Here is a 13,066-nt window from a genome sequence, read left to right as displayed (position 1 = left end):
GTGTGACTTTTTTCTGAACATTATGTGGACCATATAGAACAATTTGGTGTTGGAGGATAACTTTCACTTTGGATGTCTGGGTTTGGATCTAGTTATACCATACTAAATAAGAAAGTTACAATATCTGGGACACATAATGAGAGGACATCGATGTGAAATGCTAAGACTGATAATACAGGGAAAGATAAGAGATGGAAGGAGTACAGCAAGAAGGTCATGGTTGTAAAATTTAAGGAACGGATTTAAATGCAGTTCTATATAACCCTTCAGAGCATCGGTAGATAGAGTAAAGATAGTGATGATGATATCCAACCTCCGATTCGGAGATGCCACTTAAAGAAGAAGAACTTGTACGAGCTCTTGTTTCTAAAGACAAATCCCTGAATCACTTTACGTAAAAGAACAATTTAAACTTAAGTTGTATAAAGCAAAAAAGAAAAAATTGGTTCTTTACCTCTTTTCTTTGCTTTTCGATTTCTGACTGAATAAATTCGACATCAGTAAGTTTTTCTTTTAAATGATGATCAACCTCCCTTTTATTTAAGTCGGTTCTATCCTGGACTTCATCGATAGCTCTATCATTTTCAGCTATAATAGAATCCGCCAACTTCTGCTGATCTAAACAAATTCTATCTCTAAAAATGTTATTTAAATGCCATTCGCTGAGACTGAACTTCGATGGAGGAGGCGGAATAACCACCAAAGATTGATGATACAAATTAGTTTGTCTCCGTTGATTAAATCGCTGCGAGGAGTTCATTTTTGCTAAGAAAATTAAAGCACCGTTTGAATATATCCGATTTGGTTTGAAGGTATTGTTTGATCAATATTTTGAAAGCGGTTGTCAGTAGTGTCACATCTTAGAGTGTTTTGTTGTCATGGAAGGATTTATTTACCGTATTCGTTCCGTGAATGACTGACGCGACACCTAGCGTCGCCACTTGATATTTTTGGCGACCACCATTTGAAGTTAAGCATATGATAAGTACATATTGTGAAGTTGTAAATTATTAATAATTAGTTTTTTAACAATATTTGTCCAGTTTATGTATAAAATGGATGTAGTATTAAGAACTGGGTTTCTAAAAATTCATCACAATTTATTTTTTCAACCCCAAACGGACCAGAAAAGGAAAAATCTATCCTCGTTTTTAAACTAGGAGGAGTAATTGAAACTTACCGCGTGTTGTATTTTCATTTAAATTTGAATTAACTTATTTACACGAGGAAGGCAAATAGTCCCAACTCTAGTTATTTTGCCTTTTATCGCGATAGAAAAGAGGTTTGCTTTAATGAGTGCAAAAACTGGAGCCTAGTAGTGTTCGTCAAAAGTAAGAGAAGCTAGTGCCTCTACAATAAATGGCTCGCAAGTTGTTCTACAATCAACAGCTCGTAAGTTGCCACTCAACCAACGGCTCGCTAGTTTGCCGGTGTAACAGCCTATCTGGTAAGGCTTTTTTTGTGTACGGACTTAATGCAGTGTTAAATGCAGGTGAGGGCCCTCTTGAAGACCAAATGCAGGGATTGAATTGGTAAGTGGACCTCTTTGCGCCTCATTTAATTTATTATTTTATTCCTTTTTTGCTCATGTTTAAGTTTTCTTATTGAACCGGTGTCAAAACTCCTTTAGAAAACAAAGAATCAGCCCCTATTTGAGATCGTAACATCAAAGATCGCACACCGCGATAGTGCTTGTTTGTAATTGGTCCAACCGCAGGCAAGTATATTAGTCCATGAAATTATGAAATTTTGACACAATTTATGAAATTTGGACACTATTGACTTTTAAATTTCTTAGGTTCTTCTTAGCCTTCTATCGTCCACGTTTGGACATAGGCCTCTCCCAACTCCTTCCATCGGTCTCTATCCTGAGCAACATATTTCCAATTCGTTCCGGCTACTCTTTTAATATCATCAACCCATCTCATCTGTGGTCTTCCTCTCGGTCGTTTACTTTGGTAAGGTCTCCAATGTTGTATCGTGGCATTCCAACGTTGGTCTTTTTGTCTAACAGTGTGGCCTGCAAAGCTCCATTTAAGTTTGGCAACTTTTGTTGTTATGTCCTCGACTTTTGTTTTTGATCTTACCCAGTCGCTCCTCTTTTTATCTGACAGTCGTATACCTAACATTGCTCTTTCCATAGCTCTTTCTGTTGTAGCTAGTTTATTCATATTTGCCTTGGTTAGGGTCCAGGTTTGACACCCATATGTCATGATAGGAAGGATGCACTGGTTGAACACTTTGGTCCTCAAATATTGAGGTATTTTACGGTTCTTAAGTATCCAACCAAGTTTTCCAAATCCTGCCCATGCTAGTCTTGCTCTCCTATTAATTTCCGCACTTTGGTTTTCTTTGTCAAGTTTCAGGATTTGGCCTAGGTAGATATATTCCTGGACTTTTTCTATCTCACTGCCATTTATAGTTATGCGTCTGGGGTCATCTGTGTTTGTCATTATTTTTGTTTTCTTCATGTTCATTTTTAGACCGACGTATTGGCAGCTGCCTGCGAGTTCCTCTATCATAATTTGCAGTTCCTCGAATGAGCTCGCTATAATCACAATGTCGTCAGCGAATCTGAGGTGATTTAGCTTCTTGCCATTAACGTTAATGCCATAGGTTGACCAATTTGTCGTTTTGAAGACGTCTTCTAGTGCTAGGTTGAAAAGCTTTGGCGATATTACGTCTCCTTGTCTCACGCCTCTCTTAATAGGGATGGGATTTGTATTTTCGTCTAGTTGTACTATCATAGTTGCATTTTCATATATATTATGTATTAGTTGTCTATATCTCGAATCTATTCTACAATTATTAATAGCTTGTTCTATGGCCCACATCTCGATACTATCAAACGCCTTTTCATAGTCTACGAAGGCAAGAAATACGGGTAGTTGGTATTCATTTGCCTTCTCTATCAATGTTCTCATTGTCAGCAGATGGTCTGATGTACTATATCCTTTGCGGTGATATTGGTGATTTTTATGCCTTTTAAGTTATTCCTTTAATTTTTTGATTTTTAGTCTGCACTTATCTAAGAAAACTGTTGTTTTTAGAACTCTTTAGCGACGTATTATTGTTACCTACTAGTCTTATAAGTTGTCCGATACTGATTACTGGATTACCGTAGAAGGCCGACTTGGTCAACCAAAAAAAGAAGATAAATCTGGTGATTTTTATGACATTATTGGGTGCGAATCTCTCTTTTGAGTTTACTCCTAGTTTAAACCCTTTCTCTAATTTATATGTAATTATTGGAGATCTATAAAAACTACACTTACTATTTTGGCTAATAGTAGCACAATTAGGTAAATATGCAACTTATTTACCATTTTTGATAAAATTTCTTATACACACAATGAAACTGACATTATAAAGAATCGCCAACATTGTCACATTTCGCCGCTTCTCTCGCTGGTATCGTTTCGTGTATCCCCACCATGGTCACGCACGGAGCGAATATGTTCAGTAATTTGTTTTTAAGGAATTAGAAATCTTGGTTTAGGCATTGTGTTTTAGGCCTTATTTATTGTAAATAGGGGGTGGCGTAATTTCATGACGGCCTGCAGCCAACAGTTTGGCTGTAGACCTTTCGAAGAACATGTTGCAGGCGAAGGATATGTCGACCGCCTGAAGTTACGAATGAACAACATTCATGAACTTGCCCGACAACACATCTAGATAGCCAGTGATAGAATGAAAGATCAATATTATTCTCGATTCAAGAAAGAAAGCTTCGAAGTAGGTTATCTTGTCTGGCTTTTTAATCCAAAACGTCGTCGAGGCTTGTCTCCTTAACTACAAAGACAATGGGAAGGTCCGTATGAAGTTAAGAAGAAAATAAATGACGTAATGTACCGAATTAAGAAGTTGCCAAACGGCAAAACAAACGTTGTTCATATAAATTGTCTTGCACCACATGCTGGCTCAAATAAAACGGAAGAAGCACGAGCTCTCCAATATGAGATGCAAGATGCCGGACAGCCAAGTTTTAAGGAATTTATGTTAAATTACGCAGAAAGAAAGAGTGCTAGATTCGGCGTGACCACAGAAGTTCAGCAAGATCTTTTTAGTGTTCCGGAAAACGCCTCTGCTCACTGTGTTGCCCAAGACCTCGAGATGACTAAAGGAATCTCGTCCGTATTCAATAAGAAGTTCGGTCGCTTGGACGAGTTAACATTAAGAAATCAGCAGCCTAAATTTGGAAGAGTACTGCGATTAGAAGATGGTCCTTAATGTTTGCTGTATATGGTGACCAGGAAGTATTATATAGACAAGGCAAGCTACGAGAACATATCGCGTGTTCTAACTAATTTGAAGCAAATCGTGTGTAATTATGACATCAAAAATTTGATTTTACCAAAGATAGGCTAGGCACTAGAACATCTGGAATGGAAGATTGTGACAAGCATGCTTGAAGTGATATTCTGAAATTCCGGCGTACGAATTAATGCGTGTTGCATTAACTCAAAGATGTCGTACCCTTCAAAGACAGTAAACTGTTATTTCTTTTTGAAGTGTATATGCAGAGATCACAGATGGAGAGTCCTGTAAACTCCGCCATCCTGGAACTGCCCATTCTGTCCTGGACTTCATCGATAGCTCTATCATTTTCAGCTATAATAGAATCCGCCAACTTCTGCTGATCTACACAAATTCTATCTCTGAAAACGCCATTCGCTGAGACTGAACTTCGACGGAGGAGGCGGAATAACCACCAACGATTCATGATACAAATTAGTTTGTCTTCGTTGATTAAATCGCTGCGAGGAGTTCATTTTTGGTAAGAAAATTAAAGCACCGTTTGAATATATTCGATTTGGTTTGAAGGTATTGTTTGATCAATATTTTGAAAGCGGTTGTCAGTAGTGTCACATCTTAAGAGTGTTTTGTTGTTATGGAAGGATTTATTTACCGCATTTAAAGGATAGACATCTTGGTTTACGCTTTATTTATTATAAATAGGGACTGACGTAATTTCCTGACGGCCAAATTCTCCAGCATTACCTTGACAACGGGCACCACTTGAATTTTTGATACAATTCTCGAACCACACTTTATTATGTTGTGATATAGGGTTTTAAGGTATGTTTAAGATAGAAAATGCTTACGAAAAACTTTTAAAGTTTTTAAACTATACAAACAAATTAATACAGAAAAAAAATAAACAAATTAGTACCTATTAAATTATGTATCTTCAGAAACAAAATAAAAATAACAAAAAAACTTATACAAATTATAGGTCTGGATCTCGCGTAAGAAAAAAAATTTGGCTGAAAATTTGTTAATAGCTTAAGGGTGTCTAGTCGGATAAACTTTGATATATGGGAACACTGTAACAGAGGCAGTTTTAATCGTGGAACAGGTTAAAAATTTGGAACGGTCAGACCACGAAAACGGCACATTTATTTTGTCTGACAGAACAGACTTAAACTCTCCGAACAGAGATTAAACTCTCATTCAAAAATCAGACTGCTATTTATCACCTGTCATAATTCATGTCATTTGACATATTCTATATGTTCCACTCATTAAAACGCCCATTTGGTGATAAATAGCAGTCTGATTTTTGCATGAGAGTTTAATATCTGTTCGGAGAGTTTAAGTCTGTTCTGTCGGACAAAATACATGTGCCGTTTTCGTGGTGTGACCGTTCCAAATTTTTAATCTGTTCCACAAGTAAAACCCCCTGTTCCAGTGTTCCCATATATCAAAGTTTGTCCGACTAGACACCCTTAAGCTATTAACAAATTTTGAGCTTGCTATTAATCAACTTTTTTTTCATACGCGGGATCCAGACCTATTACTTATCGATGTCATCAATATCTCGTATTATCTCCACAAGCCTGTATAACGACATTCATTTTTCTGGGCATACTGTTAATTAAGATAAGAACTTCGTTCTGTGAAATTGCTTCCCATTCCTCGAGTTGATTTAAGATAAGAGGATCAGGTATTCGGCTTCGAATACTTATACCAAGCTTTTTCCAAACATGCTTAATAGGAAATAAACTGCTCAACTAAGATGAACTACAAAATGTTTTTATTAAAACAATTAAAGGTTAAAATATTGGACGCGTTTCGGCCCCAACACGAGCAATCATCAGCAATTACAGGAACCAAACTGACCAACGGGAAGGAGGAATACTCTATTAGGCTCATAGTCTAAAAGCTAGTGAACCCTCCGACTAACGGTCTTCCTGTAAGGCTAGAAATTTCTATAGTGATAATTCATAGCACACCAAGGCTAAAAACCATGACCTGGCAGGCATCAGCCCTGCACGTGTATCTACCAGGTGAATCGAAAAGTGCATAGTTTAGGGGAAAATAAACTTTCTCCTGTAAAGTTAAAATTTAAGTATGTGTTTGAGTAAGTCATTTAGAATAAATGTTTACAATGCCAGGCGATTCTGAACAGCATAAGACCTTTCCAGGCGAGGGGAAAGATTAGGGTTTTTTCCTAAAATTATTTTTTTTGCATCGAACAAAGTTTTTTTTATGTTTTTTGAATCATTCCAAATCGAAAATGTCTTTAGTGACTTTTCTCTTAGGTTAATAGTTTTTGACATATTATAAGCGATTAAAAAATTTAAAAATCGCGAAATCGGCCATTTTTTAACCCTAAATCGGACATTTAACTAAAAATTTCAATGTTGCCAAGGTAGGTAGATATTCTTTAAACATTGATTGATGAAATCCCGAAGAGTTTTTTGCAGTACAATATCGAAAACCCCCTTGTTTTTTAATTGCTAATCAAGCGGTCGCGACACTGTAGTATAAGTGAGGACGTTTGAGTTTGCATAAATTCATTATCTCGAAAATGGACAAATTTGAAGAGAAATCCTCGGACAGGTCGATTTTTATTTTTAAATTAAGACTTTTTGGCATATATATAATACTAGTGACGTCATTCATCTGGGCGTGATGACGTAATCGATGATTTTTTTGAATGGGAGTAGGGGTCGTGTGATAGCTCATTTGAAAGGTTATTTAATTCTCTATTCAGAAATATAAACATTAACAGAATTATTTACAGACGATGTACAAAAAAATTTTTTTATTAAATTAATTTACACAAAAAGAAGAAAAATTTTTTGCACACCATTTGTATAAATAATTAGTTTAAGGTTTATATTACTGAATAGAAAATTAAATAACCTTTCAAATGAGCTATCACACGACCCGTACTCCTATTAAAAAAATCATCGATTACGTGATCACGCCCAGATGGATGACGTCACTAGTATTATATATATGCCAAAAGGTCCTAATTTAAAAATAAAAATCGACCTGTCCGAGGATTTCTCTTCAAATTTGCCCATTCTCGGGATAATGAATTTATGCAAACTCAAACGTCCTCACTTATACTATAGTGTCGCGTCCGCTTGATTAGCAATTAAAAAACAAATGGGTTTTCGATATTGTATTACAAAAAACTTTTCGGTATTTCATCAATCGACGTTTAAAGAATATCTACCTACCTTAGCAACATTGAAATTTTCAGTTAAATGTCCGATTCAGGGTTAAAAATGGTCGATTTAGCAATTTTTAAATTTTTTAATCGGTGATATGTCCAAAACTATTAACCTAAGAGAAAAGTCACTAAAGACCTTTTCTGTTTGGAATGATTTAAGAAATCTAAAAATCTTTGTTCGGTGCAAAAAAAAATAATTTTAGGAAAAAAGCCTAATCTTTCCCCTCGCCTGGCAAGGTCTTGTGCTGTTCAGAATCGCCTGGCATTGTGCACATTTCTTCTAAATGACTTACTTAAACACATCCTTAAATTTAAACTTTACAGGAGAAAGTTTATTTTTTCCCTAAAACTATGCACTTTTCGATTCACTTGGTAGATACACGTGCAGGGCTGATGCCTGCCAGGTTATGGTTTTTAGCCTTGGTGTGCTATGAATATTATCACTAGACAAATTTCTAGCCTTAAAGGAAAACCGTTAGTCGGAGGGTTAACTAGATCTTAGACTATCAATCAAGATGACATACTTATATTTTCACACGATAGATCCTCCAGAAGATCACGTTCTTAAATTATTTCTCTACCAATCACTTTTCCAGAATCACAAAATGTAAACCAGCACAACAATTTTAACTAAATAATGTGTTTGTGTATGTTGATTTTATTTGATCGCCACTTTATTCCTGGACCCGCATACCAAAAAAAGTTGATTAATAGCAAGCTGAAAATTTGTTAATAGCTTAACGGTGTCTAGGCGGACAAACTTTGATGCACGGGAACACTGGAACAGGGGAAGTTTTAATTGTAGAACAGTTTAAAAATTTGGAACATCAGATTACGAAAACGCCCCATTTATTTTGTCGGACAGAACTTCCAATTGATTTGTTACCGTTTCATTAACTCTCATGCAAAAATCAGACTGCTATTTATCACCAATATAATTTCTGTCATTTGACATGTTCTTCGTGTTGGACTTAGTAAAATTCCCAGTTGGTGATAAATACCAGTCTGATTTTTGCATGAGAGTTTAATGAAATGGTAACAAATCAATTGAAAGTTCTGTCCCACAAAATACATGGAACGTTTTCGTAATCTGACGTTCCAAATTTTTAACCTGTTCCACAATTAAAACTTCCCCTGTTCCAGTGTTCCCATACATCAAAATTTGTCCGACTGGACACCGTTAAGCTATTAACAGTTTTTCAGCTTGCTATTAACCAACTTTTTTTTGGTACGCGGGATCCAGGCCTATTTGATTGATTGTTCCATTTATTGCGCTTCGTAATTTTCTCCCCAAAATTAATAGTATATTTCGTTTTTAGAAAAAACAAAGATATGACCTTAAAAGAGTTTAAATTTATTTGGTTTATGGAATATTCGCATAGGCAGTGGGGTAGAGCCATAGGAGCAATGTTTTTAATCCCAGCAGCTTATTTCTGGACCAGGGGCAGACTCAGTCCCGGCATGAAAAAAAGAATTTTAGCCTTTGGGACTTTAATTGGAGCACAGGTAAGATAACTTGATAATTCAAATCTTTATAAACAATTCTGCTTGTTCATTGACGGATTCATACCTCTATAGAAGGTTGTCACTCTATCTTTTACGTGATTGTCCAATACTTCTTCTGCCGGTTGGTGATTTATCTTTTGCTACGTTGAACACACATGTCTCCTCCATTCTGCTTAAGTGGTTATTCCATTCTTTTTTTCTCACACAATAAACTGAAAACTATTTCACATAAATAGATGGTTTGCCTTGGTTTTGCTTCAGTGGTGTGCACGCTAGCTCTGCCGAAGAAGTCTGTAAGACAGAAATAGCTGTCAAGGGATTGTGCATCCATCTGAATCGAAAGCAAGCAAAAACCGCCTTTTTCTTTTTTTTTCTATTTAGTGTCCATTCGGTTATACACTGTACGTTATATTTTCATCTAATGTCTTCATTCCTCTGTAATTCTCTGTAATTACTGTAATTCTCCTCATACTCTGGGCTAATTAGCAAAATACAAGGAAAAGTTATTTACCAGCAATTTTGTTGCTGGAATCGAATCTTATGATTGTATATATTAATAATATAGGTATGCAAAGTCCGCAGATAGTGTGCTACTTTTTTTATACACAAAATGGCGCCGGAAAATCGTGTTTTTTTCAATTTTTGCTCTATAACTCCAAAGATTTTAACTTTACACCAAAAACACTCAAATAAAAATTCAACGTGATTAAATTCTGCATAGAGATGTGCTTTTCCCGATTTACTTAGACGAAAATTTTCCCCGGAAAATGCGGGTTTTTCCAACAAAATCTTTAATTTTCAACTAAAATTTTAGATAAGTAATTGTTTATGAATAATTTAAAAGCTTGGTAATATAAAAGCTCTTTTCGTATAGATTATAATTCCAGAAGCCGATGGAAATTGAATGAACAGTAGTAACAATTGAATTGTTAATTAAAAATTTACGGTCGCTTTAATAACCACAATAATTACGATACATAAGAATAACTACGATTTTTGTATAAAAAGACACTGTACCTATCTAATGTACTTACAGAATTGAAATTGAACTATTTAGGCGGCCTCAGGAATATTTTAAATTTATAAACAATTTTTTGGCTTATAAACAAATAGAATATCTCGGGAAATATTAAATTAAATTAAATCATGAAAACAGTATTGAAAAAAAAGCGACAGAACGCTTCTTTTAAAAGAAAAAACGTTTAATTGTTATTAGTGGTTCCTGAGATACAACCGGTCAAATTTGACCGGTATTTACAGCAAAGATATAAACAATAGGATCATAATTTTCCAACCATCACCTTTTTATTTTTGTTCTCTTTCTTCACACCAATTTTCATATCTTTAAAATACTCATAACATATATTATTATAATAAAAACTATCGATATTACGAGTGAATTTTGCCAAAAATAGCAAAATTCCAATCAAAAATTAGGTTGAGAAAATGTAATCGCAAAGTTCAAAATCAGTAGACGTTAAAAAAATGCATTCTCTCGGCTTCCCATGGAGCAATTTTCCTCATTCTTTTTTTGTTCCCAAGTATCTCGAGTAGAGCCATCTAACTAACGCATTATTAAATGTCAAACTTGCTTTTGTTTTGTTATAATAGATTAATTTATTTATAAGAAAAGAAAATTACATATTTATTCCAGTTGTAGACTTTTTTTAGATAAACTTACTACAAGTGTACCTTTTAACGTTAAAAACACAAATATTCTCATTTGAAAGCTGTATAATTATTTAAACAATCTTTATTTAAACAAATTAAAAATTTTTGTTATAATAAATAAATAAATTTATTATAACAAAACAAAAGCAGCTTTGACATTTAATAATGCGTTAGTTAGACGGCTCTACTCGAGATACTTAAGAACAAAAAAAAAGAATGAAGAAAATTGCTCCATGGGAAGCCGAGAAAATGCATTTTTTAACGTATACCGATTTTGAACTTTGAGATTACATTTTCTTCAACCAAATTTTTGATTGGAATTTTGCTATTTTTGGCAATTTTCACTCGTAATATCGATAGTTTTTATTATAATAATATATGTTATGATTATTTTCAAGATATGAAAATTGGTGTGATGAAAGAGGATAAAAATAAAAAGGTGATGGTTCGAAAAAAGTACACCACCACCACAAGTTAACCCCACTTGATCAAATTTACGATCACTTCGATAAACTTCATAGTTACCCGGAAATAATTCACTAGAATTTACTTCCGGTTTCAACCAGGTTTCACTTAACCCTTTCAGTCACACACCTAGAAAGAGGCATCCAAAAATTATAAAATTTGGTAGATATGCTTGAGAGAGGTAACTAAAACAATACGTAACAAAAAAATACTCCCCCTCCATCTGTTTTTCTTGTTACCACCTGTACCTCACAAGGTACATGTTGCCTTTAAGGATGTTACAAAAAAAAACAAAATCAACTAATTAGTATTTAATTTATTCTAATACTAGAAATAAATTTATTATTATCATCTAAAAAAATACAAAAAAGAGTAGTTGTTTAGAGTATTACTTAAGAGCCTATCTATTATAAAAATCAGCAAAACAATCCCTGCCATTTATTTCATCTTCTATCTTGGACGTTGTTTGGCTCTTGCTCCAAATCATCCTCTACGTCTTGAGAATTAGCTTCTTATTCATCTGAACGAGCACTTTCATTCAAAAATTGAACTATTTCATCATTAGTTTCCATTTGAGTATCATCCTCCCATCCATCATCTTCCTCGTCAAGATTCGGATTATCTGAATCATCGTCATTTTCAAGATAATATGGTAACTCCTCATTTGTAAGTGGTTTTTTACTATATTAGCAATATCTGAATATAAATATTTCATGAAATAACATGTTTTTCACGAAAATATATATTATTCGTTCTATCACAAAAACATCCTTAGAAGCAGTTTGTACCTCATAAGGTACATCTAATTGAGGTGCCTAGATTACTACTTTGTATCATCTACATTTTAGAAACTAATACATACTATGATAAATTACAGTGTTTACTTACCTATCAATCATATATCCGCGTTTATTCTCGAAAATAAACAGTAAAAACAACATACACAAACAGACTGTCCTAACATATTGCAAATGTTACTCAAACGAACTAATTTCAAATCAAGTTATAACTGTCAAGCAAAAACAATATCGCGCGCAGAATGCAGGCGTCTACGAATTAAACATGATATTTGATCTGTAAAATATTTTCTTGGATATAAGTCGATTCCCATTGATGTTTAAAATCATACATAATAAATGTACCTCTTGAGGTACAGTGTGACTGAAAGGGTTAATGCTACAACACTATATTCGCAATCACTCACACTTGAAGAGAACATGTCTATTTTACTGTTAAGTCCTCTGACGTTTTGATAGTAAACTTTGATTTCTTCGTTACAGATACTGTTGGGTTGACTTAGTTTAAAGATACTATTTTTGGAACATCGTTGATATATTTTATCCGACAGTTAGTATCACCAGAGTTTTTCCTATCGTATAGCTCTTGTTTAACTTTTTTATAATATTCTAATTGCCGTCTAGTACGATCCGCAGAAATCCCTATATTTTTGTAATTTTTCTTTGCTTTAAGTTTATTAGAGTTTATTAATATTTTACTCGCAATATCTTCATTTTCAACTGTAATCTTAATTGGCCTATTTTTTGACTTATCGGCAGTACCCAGTCTAACGATACTCATATTAATGTTTGACAGCTCTGGAGACAATGAAGTTAGTATACTTGAAATAACTTCTTTATCGTAATTAGCTTGTTCTTGGGACGGTGTATTTTGTTCCGGTTCAGCAACATTAAAGAACATTACATTTTTCTTACGCTTTTGTCTATCGGTTACTTCCGATACCAAATCTTCAAAATCTACAGAAGTTTCGGTTTTAGCTTTTTCTGCATTTAATTCTTTTATGTCTTTCTGGAGTTGAATAATAAGGGCCTTTAATTCATTGAGATCTTTACCAATACCTCTACAACCCACGCATGTCCAATCACATCCTTTATTACCATTTAGAATACGTACTTCATTTGAAGTAATATCAACACAGGAATGTTTATAGGTATCCTT

General features: G+C 34.3%; 2 protein-coding genes across 3 annotated transcripts in view; one reads left to right on the top strand and one right to left on the bottom strand.

The window, feature by feature from the left end:
- The window catches only part of LOC126888192 (tektin-1), a 40,597-nt gene extending 39,745 nt beyond the window's left edge, over positions 1 to 852 (bottom strand). The window contains exon 1 of the mRNA XM_050656246.1: positions 455 to 852. Coding sequence (XP_050512203.1) covers positions 455 to 760 — 306 coding nt within the window. The 5' untranslated portion in view covers positions 761 to 852. The remainder of the gene's footprint in view (positions 1 to 454) is intronic.
- Positions 1 to 13,066, top strand: part of LOC126888191 (cytochrome c oxidase assembly protein COX15 homolog) — an 81,938-nt gene that overhangs the window by 51,915 nt on the left and 16,957 nt on the right. For both annotated transcript variants that reach the window (XM_050656245.1, XM_050656244.1), the window contains exon 4: positions 8,788 to 8,974. In XM_050656245.1, the coding sequence (XP_050512202.1) occupies positions 8,788 to 8,974 (187 nt within the window). The remainder of the gene's footprint in view (positions 1 to 8,787; positions 8,975 to 13,066) is intronic.

The sequence above is a fragment of the Diabrotica virgifera genome, chromosome 7, assembly GCF_917563875.1.
Source record: "Diabrotica virgifera virgifera chromosome 7, PGI_DIABVI_V3a".
Taxonomy (NCBI): domain Eukaryota; kingdom Metazoa; phylum Arthropoda; class Insecta; order Coleoptera; family Chrysomelidae; genus Diabrotica; species Diabrotica virgifera.
Note: the sequence above shows the minus strand (reverse complement) of the source record. Positions and strands in the feature narration are given on the sequence as shown.